Source organism: Acyrthosiphon pisum, chromosome A1 (genome assembly GCF_005508785.2).
Source record: "Acyrthosiphon pisum isolate AL4f chromosome A1, pea_aphid_22Mar2018_4r6ur, whole genome shotgun sequence".
In the NCBI taxonomy this organism is placed as follows: domain Eukaryota; kingdom Metazoa; phylum Arthropoda; class Insecta; order Hemiptera; family Aphididae; genus Acyrthosiphon; species Acyrthosiphon pisum.
This window is the reverse complement of record NC_042494.1, coordinates 73,674,343-73,694,007: the sequence shown is the minus strand read 5'-3', so window position 1 is coordinate 73,694,007 and position 19,665 is coordinate 73,674,343. Positions and strand designations below refer to the sequence as shown.

At 27.0% G+C, this 19,665-nt stretch overlaps 3 protein-coding genes across 10 annotated transcripts in view; 1 reads left to right on the top strand and 2 right to left on the bottom strand.

Annotated features, from left to right (window-relative positions):
- The window catches only part of LOC100165764 (microsomal glutathione S-transferase 1-like), a 7,047-nt gene extending 5,633 nt beyond the window's left edge, over positions 1-1,414 (bottom strand). Inside the window, exon 1 of the mRNA NM_001246098.2 lies at positions 1,189-1,414. Coding sequence (NP_001233027.1) covers positions 1,189-1,326 — 138 coding nt within the window. The 5' untranslated portion in view covers positions 1,327-1,414. The remainder of the gene's footprint in view (positions 1-1,188) is intronic.
- The window catches only part of LOC100166437 (myosin 9), a 32,077-nt gene extending 20,877 nt beyond the window's left edge, over positions 1-11,200 (top strand). For all 5 annotated transcript variants that reach the window (XM_008180403.3, XM_016800898.2, XM_003241498.4 and 2 more), the window contains 8 exons: positions 8,431-8,607; positions 8,671-8,956; positions 9,038-9,282; positions 9,396-9,473; positions 9,672-9,868; positions 9,927-10,182; positions 10,241-10,424; positions 10,659-11,200. In XM_008180403.3, coding sequence (XP_008178625.1) covers positions 8,431-8,607; positions 8,671-8,956; positions 9,038-9,282; positions 9,396-9,473; positions 9,672-9,868; positions 9,927-10,182; positions 10,241-10,424; positions 10,659-10,765 — 1,530 coding nt within the window. In that variant the 3' untranslated portion in view covers positions 10,766-11,200. The remainder of the gene's footprint in view (positions 1-8,430; positions 8,608-8,670; positions 8,957-9,037; positions 9,283-9,395; positions 9,474-9,671; positions 9,869-9,926; positions 10,183-10,240; positions 10,425-10,658) is intronic.
- Positions 11,201-14,229: 3,029 nt separating this feature from the next.
- Positions 14,230-16,575, bottom strand: LOC100163726. Of its 4 annotated transcripts, XM_003241497.4 has the most exons (3): positions 16,339-16,381; positions 15,440-15,569; positions 14,230-14,896 (listed from the first exon to the last, which is right to left on the bottom strand). In XM_003241497.4, the coding sequence occupies exon 3, from the start codon at positions 14,893-14,895 to the stop codon at positions 14,491-14,493; it is 405 nt and encodes a 134-aa protein (XP_003241545.1). In that variant the 5' UTR covers position 14,896; positions 15,440-15,569; positions 16,339-16,381; the 3' UTR covers positions 14,230-14,490. The 4 variants fall into 4 exon arrangements, with proteins under 4 accessions (XP_003241545.1, XP_001946464.1, XP_003241544.1 ...); XM_001946429.5 differs by lacking the exon at positions 15,440-15,569 and having other exon boundaries at positions 16,274-16,575; XM_003241496.4 differs by lacking the exon at positions 15,440-15,569 and having other exon boundaries at positions 16,339-16,413.
- Positions 16,576-19,665: the final 3,090 nt, after the last annotated feature.

The window sequence follows — 19,665 nt, the reverse complement described above, 5'->3', positions numbered from 1 at the left end:
TTTTTGAACTTTAAATGCTAATTAAAAAAAACTGTGACATAAGGATTTTTAATATTTTTCAAATGTCATTGTAACAATATAGTAGGAGCCTTGCATTAAATTTTCAAGTATTTTTACTCAACAAATAATGTTTTATTGACATTCATAGAAATAAAAACTAATTAGATTGGAAACTGAAATTGTCCGTAAACAGCTCAAAACAAATCAAAATATTTTGAAAATTTTATCATGAATAGAAAATGGAAATATAAACAACCAGTGAAAATTGCATGTATCTACAGTCATTCTTTTTAAAGTTACACCAAAAACCAAAATCAATTTTCTCGAAAACAGATTTTTCGTAAAAATTCCCGTGTTTCCTTAATTTTTCTTTTGTTTTTCACGGCGCTCTTGAAAACTATTGTAAAAATTTTACTTTTGACTTCCCAAAGTACCAACTAAATTCATTTTCCTATCAGAAAAGGTACTGTTGTAGAAAATCCAAGCACTTTTACTGTCCTAAAAGGTGATGACAGACACAAAAAATAAAAAAAAAAAAAAAAAAAAAAAAAAAAAACACACATCATTGTAAAATCAATACATTCGTCGTTCCACTCAGAACCTAAAATGTTGGTAAGTGTAAGTCGGAATATGTTAAACAATGTTAATAGGATCTATATAAAACATAAAATTGAGAATCTAAACAGATTTCCAAAATCCTTATCGCGTTTTTATATTCATATATTTTATCAATCAGTAAGTTTCAATAAAATTAGATCATTTTTGATTTTATGGCGACGTCGCGGAAGTAATGCGAAAGCAATTCCCGCGGCGTCGTGGGTAAAAACTGAAAAAAAAATCTTTTTTGATATGATGATGAGTTTTGAGTGTTCAGACCATTAGGTGTAAAATAAGAAATGGATACTTTCTTATTTTACAATATATATAAATATTAATTTGTAGATAGTTGGTGGCAACTAAAAATTAATTGGCGGGACTCACTCCCAACCCCCCTCCCTATTTGCGCCAATGTAAAGTATTAATCCTTTCTTTTCTATTTATTTACTATTTATAAAGGAAAAAACCAGAAATTTAAGTTGTATACATTTGAATATGTTTTATTTTTACACTTATTTAAAATAATTAAATTGAAGTATTGAATATAAACACTTACCTATATCTAAAAAAAAAAACGTAAATAAATCTTACTTTTTTTCGAAAACGCTGAAGTGCTGTTAGAAAAGACATCATTATCATTTTTAAAATAAGAATGCTTCCGTAAAATGCATAACATTCGAACACTGGATTTGATATCATAAATAATCCCATGGTAGAAGTATCTGACATTATACAAAAATATATTGCCGCACTTATTTCTGTTGATAAATTGTATTACTTTGAAAAATAGTTTAACCAAGGCAACTTGCGGTCAAGGAATGAGAAGTATTTTGACTGTTGATATACTACCGTGCTGCCAGTTTTTTCTAGTAACGATAACCCTCAACTTTTTGACCGATAATTATGCTTCCCCTTCCATCATTCGACGACCTAGATTGTTTTATTCGTAAATTATATGCTTACATTCAAAATATTCACAATTTATTTATAAAATATCATAAATATAATATAAATGTATAATCTCGTTAAAAAAGGGACCTTTTTAAACTCCATGGGACATTAGACATGGAGCATTAACTGTACCTATGAATATAAGTTATTCAATATTAAGTAATAATAATTGGTTTTTGCTATTTGATACCCCTCCCAAGTTAATATAATATAATCTATGGTCCCCCAAAAAAAGTTATCTACTCGTTTGATGTATCACAAATAGTCATAAAACTAATCAAACTGTTAATTATGCAAAATAATTATAAAATGTACCTTCATAGAAGGTTGTTATTTTTTCAAAAATAAAATCAAGAATTTTCTGAAAAATTGCTGACTGATGTGGCCATGTGAGTGCTCTACCGAGTTAACGATTGAAATATTAAGTTTAGTATGTACTATGTACCAATTCCAAACAATTCTAATATTATATTGTTTTATTAAATTATTAGGTTAAGAATCACCCTATATACAAAACATAATTATAGTTATTTTAAAATATCCTAAAGGGTTAGTTCGCGTGTATTCTCCTTTAGATATTGATTTTTATCATATAATATTCCTATCGGTTTTCGTAAATAATTAAATGTTTTATGTTCAAAGTTCAAATGTTTGGCATCCGTTTTCGTAGTAAAAATAGTTAATTTTTTAAGCCCTTAATTTATTTAAACTAGTTGAATTTAGGCAACCTCGTGGGCTTAATATTATTATTTAAAGCGAGTTATGAGTATTTTAAAATAAATTGTAAATTCCGTTTACATCTTTTAAATACTCATAGTTCGCTTTAAAATTAAAATGTATTAAAAGGTTGCCTAGATAATGGTCTTACACGTGTTCTGCTGAGCGTTCAATTTTCTATGTTAGATGCGCACTTGTAAGACGGAGACAACACATGTGGGTATCACGTCCTCTTAATTGATTTTACACAAAAACTATTATATTAATATGTCTAAATACCTAAGTTTACTATTAAAATATGCTTAAAGTATTTTATCAAAATAATTTTTAAAGTTTGGCATTGATAAAGTTTTTCTAGTCGACGTAACCTAGGATGTAATTTTCAAGTTTTATGTGTGGCCTACTTTCACTCAGTTGCCTAATAATTTTAGTAATAAACTATTTTTTAGAATGTTTTTTTTTTTATTATACTCAAGAGCGTATCATTTATAGTTTTACAAGCTATTTAGGCTAAGCCTAAATTTTCTTTTTAGTATTTTTACTTGCAGAATGATGTATATTAGATAGTACCTAAGTGAAGCGTAAAATTTATCAAACAATAATAAGTATTATGAATTCTGAGCTGAGCGATTGATTGATTTTACAATGCGTATTTTTATGTACCTATACATGATTTATAGAAGAAAAAATTCTTCGATCTTCAACTAAGGATGGTTTTGGATAGCAAATTGGATCTAGTTGTTATTTTTGACTTTCGAGGGGTCAAAATGTATAATTTCTAGTATTTTCAAAATTAAATATCTTCTATCAAACGATTTTCTTATTTTGTTGCAATACAAAAACAATGACTGTAGATATCTACTTAAAATTGTTGTTAAATATTTTTTTTTTACATTCATAATTTATACATATTGATAAAAAAATTTTACTTGATAAAGAGCTTGTAGATTTTTTAGGAGCTACTGTCGGTTTTACCTCACCTATTTAGCTTCCTTGACATTTTTATAGCTAATCTATTTGTATAAAAATAAATGTATGTCTGTGTGTGTCTGTGCGTGTGTCCATATTACTGTGGCAACCATTTATAAATTATTTTGAGATTTCCGTCCGTGTGTGTCTCCATGTTACCATGGCAACCTAACCGCGGCAGGAGATAAAATGTTTGTCTGTTTGTGTGTGGTCCTGTGGTTGCCATGGTTACCATGGGTTTTAAAGCTATTATAATAATACTTATTGGCTGCCATTGTTTTAAAATTGTTGTTATGATAACCGCTATATTATAAAATTAAACATATTATTCATATAAAGTTGGCATTTTTAATGGGCAGCGAAGTGCACAGAATCAGCTAGTATATTATATATTTATATAATTGAGCATGCTGAATATGATAGAAAAATCGGCTGATTCGTTGACCTGATCAGAGGGGGGGACGGGTGTCTCAAAAAAATCAACTTAATAGTTGATTTAGTGCCTCAGCCACCACACCAAATGATTAGTAACAATTAAATGATGTTTTGAAAAAATCTGCTAATAAAATTTAAATTCTAACATATAAACAGAGTTTTTTTTATATACATTTTAAATTCAAATTTGAATTAGATGTCTAAACGAAGTATATTAACCACTTTTATTATTTTGTTGAAATTCAAAAATATTATTCATAGGAAGTTGAAACTTTGACGAATATTATTACATTTTATTTTTTTTACGTAATGACATTTTCATTATATTCAGATTAATTTGAATCTATTATCTATTTATACCACAAACCTATTCACATTTCACACCGTTCTACGGTTATTTATTGACTCAAAAATTAATAATAATAATTAAATATTAATAAGTAATATAATGTTTTCGGAATTTAAAAAAATTTGGTGAAATAAATTGCGCTTTAATTTCAATATTAAAAAACGTATCATGAAACAATTTTCTAATAATATATATATTCTGTAGTATAGGCTGACAGTCTTTTTTCGTTCATTATTCGTATGGAATTATTTATCATTGAATCCCAATTTAACACATACATAACATGACTTACTACTCATTAACGACAAAGTATACACTCTATACCTATACTGTGCATTGGCGCAGCTGGGAGGGCTTCGCCCCCCCCCCCCCCAAAAAAAAATTATCCCTTATTGATTTAGATCTAACCCCCTACGGGTCATTTTAAATAAATAGTTTTGTTAGCCCCTCCCAGAATTGTAACCCTAGTTGTGCCTATAATACTGTGTACTAACTGTACAGTAGAGTTGTTGCCTATTTTTCTCCTTTTGTATTTGTTATGGCTAATGTAAGGGTTTTAAACAGAAAATTAGCCTCAATATTCAACACTGTTTCTAAAAAATTGTATTTAGTTGATACTTAGGAGTTAGTAGTAAAAAAATTATAAAATCCTCCGTATTCTCGTATTTTTTAATAATTTGGAAAAATGTTCCATAAAAATAAAAACTGCAACTACGAATTCAAAATTTGAATAATTATAATAATGACAAGTTATACTTAAATTTCATACTTAGGTTTAAAGTGCCGAGCCACGAAAACTATAAAACTGCTGCAGGACACATTTCACCGCTCACCGTAGCGGTAAAGCCAAGACAATAGAATTTAACGCCATCATTGCAGTGTGTGGGGGACCTTTATACATATTTATAAATCATAAATATTCTTCGATGTATAAAACATCGAGTAGCGTGCTACGTTTATGTCACACAATCACCCAATTCTAATATCGATTTTGATGAAATTTGATATAATTTTAACATAAAATAGCAATTCTAGTTATTTTGATGTAATTCAAAAAATAATAATCTCAGAAACTTATTATATTTTGATAATATTATACCTTGAACCTTTTCATACTATTCAACACCACGTTGATATTGACTTATAAGTTTAAAACGATAATTTGAGTATTATATTAATATATTTTTCAATACTTTTTCAACAATTACTAATTAGTTCAACCGTTACTTGGCATGGGCCCCCCTTGAATCCCACCGGTATTTTATACTTTTTTTAGTCCATTATTTTGAGATGGAAAATATGAGTTAACTATGTATAATTTGAATTTTTTGTTTGAAAAATGAAAACTCCACGACACAGATAAAGTTCTTCCCTGTGTGTTGTTGAATTTTGGTAATAAGTGGGAGTTAAATTGTCCCGCGCAAAACGGTCTTTGATGTGTTGTACAATTCTAAGATAAAGACAACACATGTGGGTGTCCTCTTAATAAATTGTTATTAATAAATAATCAGCAGGTAAAATATGGTAAAAACCTGTAAAGTTTTTTGGTAGGTTGCATTTTATGGTAGAAAACATACTTTACCAGCGAAGTAGCGTTAGGTAGCATACTACACGACTCACGAATACCAAACTTAGTACCCAACTGTGCCTTGGGGCCATCAATAGTTAGGGCCCATAGTGAAAATCTCTAGGCCTGTATTCATCCCTGACCTACTCAATGAAAGTTTGAACATTTTTTATTCTGATGTTACAGTTAAAAAATATCATAATATGATACTAGACACGGATTTTTTATTAAGGTCTTTTGATTGACTCCTGAATTTTGACAATATTGGAAACTTGAGAGCTAAGAGGATGTCAGTCATATCCGTGCATCTTACAAATGCACAGCTAATATAAAGTTCAATGTTTAACGATTGTTTTTTATAATATCAATATATTTTTTTGTTTTATTAAATATTGGTAGTAAGGTATTAGGTAGGTCACTATTTAATAATAGTCATTATTGATCTTCACTTGTAGGTCACAATAGGATACATAATAAATTATAACTTCTGTATACTTGAACTTTATAATGTTCAAATTTGTATTAATTTTTAAGTTTGTATCTTGTTATTAGTTATTAAAAATCTATTAATTTAATTAATTTAAAATTTAAAATTTCTCTAAAGAGAACAAATATTACAAAATGTGTTGAAGAAAGTAAGAAGCTTAAACAAGTATGAATTTTAACTTAGTCCTGCTTAAACTTGTTTTTTTAGATTCTGAGTGGAATGACGAATGTATTGATTTTACAATGATGTGTGTCTTAGATTCTTAGTGGAACGATGAATGTATTGATTTTACAATGATGTGTGTTTTTTTTTTAATTTTTTTTTTTTTTGTGTCTGTCATCACCTTATAGGAAAGTAAAAGTGCTTGGATTTTCTTCAACAGTACCTTTTCTGATAGGAAAGTGAATCTAGTTGGTATTTTGGGGGGTCAAAAGTAAAATTTTTCCAATAGTTTTCAAAAGCGCAGTGAAAAACAAAAGAAAAATTAAGGAAAAATGAGAATTTTTACGCAAAATCTGTTTTCGAGAAAATTGATTTTGGTTTTTTGGTGTAACTTTAATAAGAATGACTGTAGATACATGCAATTTTCACTGGTTGTTTATATTTCCATTTTCTATTCATGATAAAATTTTCAAAATATTTTGATTTGTTTTGAGCTGTTTACGGACAATTTCAGTTTCCAATTTAATAAGTTTTTTTTTTCTATGAATGTCAATAAAACTTTATTTGTTGAGTAAAAATACTTGAAAATTTAATACAAGGCTCCTACTATATTGTTACAATGAGATTTGAAAAATATTAAAAATCCTTAGTCACAGTTTTTTTTTATTAGCATTTAAAGTTCAAAAATTGACAAAATATGTAAAAATCACGAAAATTAGCAAATTATTTTGAGTTAATAATTCGTAAAAATTTTTCTTCCGCAACCCCACCCCCACCCCAACATCCGTATTTATAAAAATATATATTGTTAAAATAAATGCATATTAAATTATTATAATATTGTCATATGGAATATATGGGCCATAGAGGTATGACGGTGTATACGATGTACCTGCTGGGTAAATGGAATAAAAATAGACGACTTGAATTTGTGTTGTAAAAATGTTTGTTTTCTTTTTGTTATAAGATTTTGTGAAATTATAACTTGCCCCCCCCCCCTAACCAAGGCTCTGGAGCCGCCCCTGATAAGAAACTCAAATTAAATTTTTATGAGCGTTTGAAATTCATATTTTTACAACATTTGATATTCACTCGATTTCTTACGTAACGATTTTCTTATTTTATTGTAATTAAAAACGAATGACTGTAAATACTTGAAAATTTCACTGAATGTTTATATTAGAATTTTCTATACACGATAAAAAATTAGAAAATAACTTAACTCTTTTTGAGCTGCTTACGGACATTGTCATTTTTCAATTTTTTAAATTTTTTCTAATTAATAAAAGGCCCCTGATATATTGTTACAATAGCAGTTGAAAAATATTAAAAATACATAGGCACACATTTTTTTTATAAGCATTTGAAGTTAAAATCTTGACAACATTTATCAAATTTAAAATTGAATAATTATTTTGTAGTTAAAAAAATTACAAAATGTTCAACTTTTATATCTAAGGATTGAAAATTTAAAACAAGATTCCACGTAAATATTTAATTCTGTTACCAAAAAATCTAAAAAATACATTTACGCAGTTTATTTTTATAGTCATTTTAAGTACAAATTTGGACGAAATTACATATTAAAAACCTAGGATAACTATTTTAGTTATTTTGTTGTGATTGTATAATACTATTCGTGGGTAGGTACTTGAAACTTATAAAGTATACTATTATATATCTATGATAGTATCACGGTTTTTTAGTATAACACGTAATAAGTATCTAATAGATAATGTGATATATGATTAATTTGGAAATTATGATAGGTATCTATTATAGGTAAATTTTTTTTATACCATAGATATAAATGTATAATATTATGTCTTATATCTAGACTGACAAACCGTCTCCGCTCAGAATCGTTTTTCTTATACAGTGATATTATATCATTGAATTTAAATTTAATACTATCCATTATACAGTGACCCACTTGTAACCTACTGTACAGCAGAGCGAAATCCACTTACCCACCTTTTTTTAATTTGATATTTATGGCTGTTTTCAAATATAATATAACACAAGCATACCCACTACAATAACCCATGTAAATCCTATAAAATAATATATTTAAATAAAACTGTCCCCTTTTTGTTTTTACATATTCCAATAAAATTACAAAATTATAACATCAAATTATTCAAATCAATAGGTTGGTAATATTAATTTCATTTTTATATTTTGATCATATTTCAGCTATACAAAATCGAACGAGAAGAAGTTAAAAAACCATCCCAAGTTGATAGAATATTTAAACAAGCATTACGTGAGTTTAAGGAAAATCTTATTGCAACTTATAGTGTTGCTAACAAACAAGGAAACGGTCAAGTGCTCAATATTAAATATAAAGATCTAATTGCCAACTTCTTACATGTAAGATATTGTATTTTTTAATTTTTGCACACATACTTATGTTAAAAATATTTTTTTATTTAGGTGATTGAAACAGTATGTGGTAATGAGAAAATTCAAGATGATTTTCCAGTGACTCTTTGTGTTAATGCGTTTCGTGGATTTATGAATGAGTTTATGAGTCAAAATCGAGTTGAAACAGAAAAGCCCAGTAAAACAAAACGTAAAAAACAGAAAAAACAGAAATCTGAAGACCACATTATCCATGGTGGACACGTGTTACAAATGAGTATGATAAACATTCCTACAGCTTGTGAAGTTTGCACTTCATTCTTTTTGTGGCCAATTGAAAGAAGTTTGGTGTGTCGAAGTGAGTATAACTTTGGTATTTTTAAAACAATTAAAAACATTTTTTTACAGCTATATAATTTTAATTTTTAATTTCTTTTAGATTGTAAATTGACATGTCATAAAAAATGTTATACTCGTGCAAATCTAGAGTGTTTAAAAGACATGAATTCTTCTACTGCAAACATGCAGTCAAAGGGGATTTGCGTTGTTAAAGGAAAAGTTTTTGGACGTCCTTTAGGTGAATTAGATTTAAGCATGGGTAAAGTTCCAGCTGTCGTTGAATGTCTTATAACTATTATTGAAATGTATGGAATGTACACAGAAGGCATTTACCGTAAACCTGGGGTTAGTTTTATTACAAATATTCAGTTATATGTTTTATTAAGTTTAAATAATTAATGTATAAATAAAAACAAATAATTTGTTCATTACGGATGATTTTTATGTACCTGTTGCAGCTTACAACACGCGTAAATGAACTTAAAGAACTCATTGATAACAATGACGTAAGCAAAATTGAATTTGAAAAATATCAGGTAAGTTAGTTAACTTAATAATAATAAAAAAAACTAGTCCAGCTTTTAGCCATATTTTAAATTTAAATCAAGAGTGTTTTGTATTCTATATTTCTATGCTACCTAGTACCCACATTATTTAACAAATACATATTGTTCATTCGGTATACATTAATGTGAATTTTTAGTTTCAATAATATATTTAACTATGTGCAACAGGTTCATGTGCTGGCCAGTGTACTGAAGTCATTTTTACGTGACATGCCAGAACCATTATTAACATTTGATTGTTATGATGATTTTATTCGTGCTGCTAGCCTATCAGAAGATCGTGTTTCAACATTATTTAACATTTTAAAAAAATTACCAAAAGTCAACTATGATTTAATGGAGAGACTCGTTTTTCATCTTGCTAGGTACTTATTTTAAGCTAACATTTTTCTTCATTTTATTTTGACACAATTCTTTTTTCAGGGTTGCATTACATGAAAATGTGAACCGCATGAATGCTAGTTCATTGGCTATAGTGTTTGCGCCATGTGTATTAAGAACAAATAAATTAGTTCCTGCACAAGAATCACTTAGGGACATTGAACAACAGACTCTTTGCATCAGTTCTATAATTAGCCATCAAATGGATAAAATCAAATCAACATTAGCTGACATTGATACATTAGATACTGCACATCATACAGCCACGCATCGGTTGTCTTCTTTACGTATTTCAAAAGTATGTACATTATTAAATTTCTAGAGTTGTTAAAAAATTAAACTATCTAATGTTTTAGGTGTATGGACCAACTGAAGGACCCAGTAAAATGGATGAAGAAGAAGAAATGCTGGTTGGACAAATTCAAGAAATCAAGAAAGAGAAAGACTTTTTGACCTCTAATTTACCAAGCTTACGACGCACAAATTCAGATGATGATCTTTTATCAACTGATGATGGAAGTTTAGACGATGTTGACACAAGTAAGTTTTTTAATTTTCTAAACTTTTTACGATATACTTTGATTATTATATATTTCATACCAATCATAGTTATTATATTCATATTAATGTCACTATATGATGGAAAAATAAATAATATTACAAATAATCACAATTTAGTATTTATCCAGTACAGACTGTCACAATCTATACCATCATCAAAACAAAAAAAAATATCTATTTATAATACTATATTTTGTTCTTGATTGTTTCTAGATACACTTAGTAGTAGTCGCAAAGCTAAACTAAAAAATACTACGAAAAAATCTAAACGTTCGAATAATAACACATTGGATAGCGATGAGGATCCAATTATGGTTTGAACATAGTACATTAATTTTACTTGATAATGCATTTTTTTTTTTGTATTTTTTAAACATATAGTTATGAGTGGTATTTTATTATTTAAGACTTGATAAAATACTTAAGTTATCCCAAAGGCTGTTACTTTTGTATAACTTGTTGTTTTGTATTATATTTTTTCCATTATATGTTGGTTAGTTGGTGCTATATCATTGTTATTTTATTTTTCTAATTACTATTATTATTTTTTTTTAGTAGCCTTGTAAAAAAGAAAAACGTTTGTTAAACGTAAAGACTGTACTCCGATCAGAGTTGTGGTTATTTTGTACTTCTGTTCTTTATTGATACTTCTTTAGAATTTCATTTATAATGTTAATTGACACAAATTAATTTTATTATACTAAACGAGTGAGTTTATTTCTTTTTAATTGCCAACTTTTTAATCATCTTGTTAATTTTGATTTAATTTTTTTATATTTGTATGTATAATATAGTTGCTTAGTGAAAATGTATTTTTTTTTAACTATTCATCATAGTTTATTATAATAAACTTATTATTTTACCATGACTAAATAATTTACAGAAACTATTTTATGTATAGCATTTATGTTAAGCTATTTTTTTATTTTTATTACATTTTGTATTCATCTATAAACATATAGTATGTTGAATGGCCCTTATATCATCTTATTATTACTATTTTAGATTTAAAATTTCTCAAATTAAATCGATATTGAAAAAAATTCCTACTCTTAGTCAAAACAAAAAATAATATTTCTATTTTTAATCAATTAAGTTCCCCAACTTGTGTCAAACTTTTCCATTTATTCATAAGTGTATATTTTATTTTTCGTGAACAACGAGTAAGTGCTGTGATCTAAAAACAAAATTAATTATTCTTATATAATGATTTACTATCTGTTTTTTTTTTTATGTGAATAGAAGTATTGTACAAATAAATGTTACGCCATATTGAAAACTTCTAAATCGTTAAACAAAGTTTGGGTATATTTTCAATTTTTGTGAATTATATAGATATTTGTAACATTGTGTTTCATACTTAAATTAATTCTACAAAAATCTCAATTATATGTTATGTTCTAAATATCTTGTTAATAAATATTAAATTTATTTTTGTTGTAATACGTGTTAATTAAGTAACCTTTGTTGAAATATTAGTTGTTAAATAACTAAATAACAAAGTAGAAAGTCACATTAAGTAAAATGGTTTATAATTTAATATAATTACATGAATTGAAAATGTTGGACCCATATTTTTGTTCACTTATTATGAAACTAATTTCCATTGTACATTATATTTATAAATTAGTTTTTTTCAAAAATGTTTTTAGAAGAAAATAAGTTTTTTTAATTATTTTATTAATTACATTTATGTATTTTTTTTATTAGGTATTATTTTAATTTTATTATTATTTGTATGAGTACCAGAAAAAAGTTCAAAGTCATTTTGAATTTAAATTGTATTATGAATTTAAAAAAAGTTAACTTTAATAAAAAGTTGATTTATTCCAATAACAAGAAGTTAAAAATGTGTAATTTAAACTATATGTTTTATTAAATAGAAGTCTTTTCTTTTGTCAACATAAATGAGTTGTGTATTGTTAACCATAATTTATTGTTATTTCTATTGTATATTATTAATATTCTGATTAACACTATTGAATGTATTGCTTTAAGAATACACCATTAATTGTGGTAATTAAACTGTGTATGGATCCAGATCTAGAACATACTCATATTTTTAATGAAAATATATATGATTAATTCATAATAATTTTTATGTAGAACAGATGTTAAAATACATAATTATTAATTTTACAATGCTGTGTTTCACTCATGTAATATTATCTGTGATTCATCTTCCATTCTATATAATATGAAATATTCATTGTGTGTTTTCATAAGTGTTTACATATTTTAAACTCAATATAAATCTTATTAGTTTTGTAATTAAATATTCTCAATGTATATAAGAAAGTAAAAATGTTTTGTTGTTGTAAAACATTTATTATTATATAATATGTAGTGGAAAAAATTAAATTGTCTGTACATACATAATTCTATCCTCAAAACTATTTTTATTTATAATCATTCATTTTTTTTTTTAATAAGACAAAATAGTCATTTCAAGTGTAATACTATAAAATAAAAATAATTTGTTTGTATTTTATAAATTTGTTTATTAAAACATTAGGACAATTTAGGCCAAAGACATTGTTCATTAAACGATACAATATTCAAAACAGTGCCCAACCTTAGAAAATGTACTAATAGTGTTGCAGTAAATCCGTATGTTTATGAATAGCTCCCAATCTCAACATCACCCTACATAACACTCAAAATATTTTGACTTTCAAGTAATTGTATGTCGAGACTTGTAATGTCAATTCTGAAGAGTTGATGAGTTGATGTAGCCATTGTTGACAAAGCTTGTTGAATTTCTGAATGACCAGACATATGGTTGCCAAGCACAATACAATATGTACCATCTTCAGACAACAAAGTGTGTAGTATATGACGATTTTTGTCTAAGATTTCAAAAAAGTCTTAAACAAATTGTACAATAGACTCTTCGTTTTCTAAGTCTTGCCTACTAAATAAATAAATAAAACAAAAAAATAAATTACAATATAATGCCTGTAACAGCTGACCATGGTCGGTTTCATAATGCACGCCTAACTATTTCCAAACTTATCTCTGCATTTTGAAATCTTATAACAATAAAATACAAATAATAATACAACAATAATTTGGTACTATTAACACCTTAAATACCTCTGACTAGGATATAATATTTAAATATTTAAATATTATAATGGTCAACCAACTAGATTACAAATACAAATACTATATATTAATATCTATTTTCATTATTCACTATTTTGTCATCTTCTATGACAATGACGTGATTCATGACTGAATGGCAAATAAACGGGCATTTCTATAATTGTCTGGGTCGTTATAAATACAGTTTTATATATATATTATATGAGAACTATATATTATAATACGCATTCCATGTTTTTAGTTCAGTGATTGTAGTACCAAAATTTTATTATTTATTTTTTTTTTATCAGTGTTTATATAATAATATTATGATAGTCTCGTCTATATTGAATTAATCATAATTATTAATATTTAATAATATAATATCTTAAAATCTATAATTCCACGAACCATCTTATTCATGCTCAATTTGTTCTAAAATCTTTGAGAAGTAAACAACATTCATTCCTAAAGTTTTGATACACTACATATTAAAACTATTTAAGTAATCTGCCTTCATAGCGTTCCTGGCGGAAAATTCCCGCCTTAAATGCCATCATCATATGGGTCGTATACTGAGTGTCAACCACAGTCCACAAATTAAGATGCATGGTATATTAATGGATATAATATAAGCATTAAGCTTATAAGTTATAAATTTGTAAATAAATATTCTCAATATTAGAAAGTAAACATGTTTTGTTGTTATATATAAAGTCAAACATTTATTATTATAAATTATAATTCATAATATATGTAGTGGAATAAGTTGAATTGTCAGTACTTACATATGTACATTATTCTATACATTCTACATTTTTTTCATTTACAAATTTACAATCGTTCATTTTTTTTCTTCATAAAACAAAATAGCTATTTAGACTGTAAATATGTAATATTAAGAAATAAAAAACATTTTTGTTTTTTTTGGTATTTTAAATATGCATTAATTTAAACACTAGGACAATTTAGGCCATTGACATCGTTCATCAAACGATACAACATTCAAAACGTTGGGCCTCTGAAAATATACTAAAAGAGTAGCAGTAAATCCGTGTATTTGTGCATCACTTCCAAACTCGACATCACCTGCACATAATACTTGATACATTGATACTTTTTCTGGCATTCGCATGTCGAGACTATTAATGTCAATGCTGAAGAGTTGATGAGTTGTTGTAGCCATTGTTAACATAGCTTGTTGAATTGATGAATGGCCTACCATACGGTTGCCAAGCACAACAAATGTACCATCTTCTGGGAACAATGTGTGGAGTATGTGACGGTTTTTGTCATAGCTATTAAAAAAGTCTTGGACAAATTTCAATACAGTCAATTCTTCATTTTCTAAATTGTCATTCATACTATAATAGATAATAGATTAAATAAAATAGTAAAATATAATGTAACGCTTGTAAAACTAAAATATTTTTAAGTCAAATATTTGTGATCGCTCTTTTGATAAATTTTAGTTGGAAAGTATTGTTGGATATTTATAAAACAAGTGATAACAAATTTACAACTAAAATGTACAGAAAAATTAACAGTTGAGATGAAAAATAATAAAAATATAGTATTAACAAGTTACATTGAACACTTTTTAACTACAAGTATTGTTACCATAAATATTGATCTTAGATTATAATTTAAAATAGATTTCAGAAGACTAGAGTGTATTGACAGGTGTTTAAAAATTGTACTTAAGTACTGTTAAAAAATGACTGTACATACCAAATAAATCCATGAAATACAAAAAATACTTGTTTCATAAAAAATAGGTGATCATTATGAAAAGTACAAGAAATTGGACATTATTGTTACCAGTTTTAACAGTTTTGTAGCTATTTAGTGCTTTTACAAGAGTACAAAACTACTTATATGATAACAGCAAAATAGCCAACAAGTACCTGGTCGTGACTAAATGAATCAAAATAAACGAATAATTTTCAGAAATTATTTAGTTAAATCGATCTTTAGATCTCTTGACGATTTTGAATAAAACTGTTCTTTGTTGTAGACACGGATTAGTATCACTGACTGAAACCAAATTCAAATTCAAATTTTTAGCACAGAATTCTGTGTCTTTAGTATGTATGGTAACACGATAGATACCTACATTAACCAGAATACTAGTAAATATTATGAACTAACTTAATTTATGATATAAATACAGACATTTCTTAAAAAAATTTGAAATTTTCATAAAAATAGTAAAGAAGTTTTTTAGGGCCGTTCTTACAATGTCCGGTAAAATGTCGGTTAACGCTAACCGGATGATAACAGATTTTATTACCGGCAGAATTCCGCCGGTTAAGTGTCGGTTAACTTTAACCGGAGGTCGTAAGAACCAGCCTTAGTGTATAAGTTACAAACGTACAATCAACTCTCATAATATTATGGTCTATGGTTTTTCTCAAGGTGGATTTATAAAATCCATTAAATTCACCTTGGTTTTACTATTGGCTTCATAATTAATTAATCTGTCACTGATTCAAAAGAAAATAGATTCACCTGATTTTAAGAACAATTTTAGATGCCTGACCGAAACAACTGAAATTACTGAATCACTAGATTAATCTAATTCAAATTATTCGAATCATTTAAACGACCAAAAAATTCCCACGTCTCAGGCAACAAGTGATCAAGTGATAAGTAACAATTTTGGTTGTCCAAGTATTCTAATAAAATAAAATCGATTTTCAACTATAAACTAAGGCATTGTTCTATGCTAAGGTACCTACCTAATTTATAGTTACTGGTACAAATAATGAAATAAATGATTTTTGATCATGAATTAAGATCTTACTTGGTTAGTGAGAAGTTGTAATTAATTTTGAATAAACTAAATGTTTGTCATTAAAAAAAAAATACAACTGACAACTTTATATTTATTTAAATTTACCTACAATTTATATTTTAATTTTTGAAATTACTATTAATCATTGTGATGACATTATCTATTATCAACTATTTACATCACGGTCTTAGAATAGGCCGTTTTTACAATGTCCAGTAAAGACAAGTGTCGGTTAACGCTAACCGGATGATAACAGATTTTATTACCGGCAGAATTCCGCCGGTTAACTTTAACCGGAGGAAGCCTTTTTAGATAAGATAGATCTAAGACCGTGATTTACATTATCTACTACCGCGATTTAAGATAGTACAATCTTAAATCGTGTCTACTACCCACACAGACATCTATTATACTAAACCACGGTTAAGATATATCTTAAACCGTGTACTAAACTATACTATACTGTACTACAGTAGACGCCGTTTATAAGAGTCACTCACTCGCTTATTAGACTCAAAATCGTCTGGAACGGTCCAGGCGTATCCTAATACATTAAAAAAAAATCGGTTATAAGACTCAACACTTCGGTTATAAGACTCAAATTTCGTAAAACAAATAGTAGAAAATAAACTTTTTTGGTTATAATTTAGAAATAAATTGGTATTGAAAAATTAAATAATATTCGTGTTGATTATTTCTAGTTTCTGTTGGTACCTTAAAACGTATAATAATTTTTATCGCAGATACAAGTTCACATTTATCGCAATGATTATCGTTATTCAAGCTGTCCATCACCGTGGTACTAATTTCAATGTACAATACGAATACGAACAGTATATTTTTGGAATATTGGAACAAAATAAAAAACAAACCAAAATTAAAAATTTTTTTCAAAATAAATAATAAATAATATTTTTTTATTTATGTATAATTTTTATAATATTTTTATACCATGTAATTATAATTTTAGTTTTTTTTCTTATCAGGATTATTAAATTTATTCAATAATAAGTATGTAATATTATGTAGGTAATATGACTAATATGTGTTAAAGTATTACAATTGAAGCAAAATATGTAGTTTTTTTAATTTTTTTTCCCACTTCGCCTATAAGATTCATTCGGTTATAAGACTCACTTTGTGCTGGTCCCAAAGTGAGTCTTATAAGCGGCGTCTACTGTATATATAAATCTGTGACTACCCACGGTTTAAGATATCTTAAACCCTTAGATCATAATATACTATGGTAGTATGGTCTATGGATGTAGGCATGTAGCTACAGCGTATGATTTTGTTGCCGATATAGCGACAAGTCGCTCAATTAGGTGATCGATGTGCGCAATCGCAACAGTGGCGTATTTACGGGGGGATATGGGGGATAGATCCCCCCTTGACCTTTTTTTTTTGTAAAATTAAGTTTACTTATTTTCTGTATTTCTCAATATGATACTACTTTTAAGTTTTAAGTAGGTACCTATATCTGTTTTCTAAATTTTCTAGCCGTGGTAATTTGTCCGCTTTGATATAGGTACTATACGTCTATACGCCACTAGTCTTTCGTGGCGTAAATATCGGAAAATAAAAACATATATCTTTATGGTGGTATGGTACACTATATTTTTGAATTCTCTGCGAATTATTTTTCATGCATGAGTGTTTATAATAAACCCGATAAATAGTCGGTAAATAAAACAAAATTACCATGAAGACAGTAGATTTACCATAGGGCATGGGTTTATTTTTAGTGACTGAAAACATTGTATTCACCTCTGGGTTACATGCTTTAGATGATTGTGATAAAGAGGTTTATCCAAATATTCATGAACTCTTGAAAATATTTCGTACTTTTCTTGTATCAACTGCTATACACCTGAACGATGTTTTTCAAGTTTTTATTAAGTATTGAGTCTTACCTAATAAATAGTATGACAGAAGTAAATATTTTATCAATTTTCCTATCTAATATTGAATAATAGCTATAAATTAAATAGTAATTATTATATACTTTGTTTATTATAACCGACTTAGACACTTAGGGCCCGTTTTACAACCATAGTTTAAATTTTACCAGTCGAATTCCGCGGTTTAACATTAGTTTAACTATTGTAATACGGACCCTTATAAGTTATAAGAGGACGCTACACCCGCGTGTGTTGTTTCTGTCTTACACACGCACGACATAGGAAATTGTCGTTTACTATTATCAATAGTGAGCTGTTAGTTTTGATACTAGAGTGAATCAACCTATTTATCAAACTTTAAGGTAAGAACATTATTTAGGTCTCATAGTGGACGATTTTTCGATATGTTCATTTTCGAATAAAATAAGGGTATGTGAAATATCAAAAATTAAAAAAGGTGGGTAAGTGGATTTCGCTCTGCTGTACAGTAGGTTACAAGTGGGTCACTGTATAATGGATGGTATTAAATTTGAATTCAATGATATAATATTATTGTTTAAGAAAAACGATTCTGAGCGGAGATGGTATGTCAGTCTAGGTATAAGACATAATATTATAATATAGTTTATGGTATTAAAAAAAAATGTACCTATAATAAATTCCAAATTAATCATATCATAATATCTAATAGGTACTTATAACACGATATACCTACATCAAGCAAAAAACCGTGGTACTATCATAGATATATAATAGTATACTTTAGAAGTTTCAAGTACCCACGAATAATATTATACAATCACAACAAAATAACTAAAATAGTTATCCTAGGTTTTTAATATGTAATTTCGTCCAAATTTGTACTTAATAAAAATAAACTGTGTAAATGTATTTTTTAGATTTTTTGGTAACAGAATTAATTACTTACTTGGAATCTTGTTTTAAATTTTCAATTCTTAGATACAAAAATTGAACATTTTATAAATTTTTAACTACAAAATAATTTTTAAAATTAAAATTTGATAAATTTTGTCAACATTTGATCTTTAAATGCTTATAAAAAAAAATTGTGCCTATGTATTTTTAATATTTTTCAACTGAAATTGTAACAATATATCAGGAGCTTTGTATTAAATTTATACACTTTTTGGCCCAACAGATAAAACTTTATTGATATTTATAGAAAAAAAAACTAAAAAAATTGAAAACTGAAAATGTCCGTAAACAGCTCAAAAAGAGTCAAAATATTTTCAAAATTGTATGGTGTATAGGAAATGCTTATATAAACATTCAGTAAAATTTTCATGTATCTGCAGTTATTCGTTTTTTGAATTACAACAAAATATGAAATCGCTACATGAGAAATCGAGTGAATATCCAATGTTGTAAAAATTTGATTTCAAACGATCATAAAATTTAATTTGACTTTCTTATA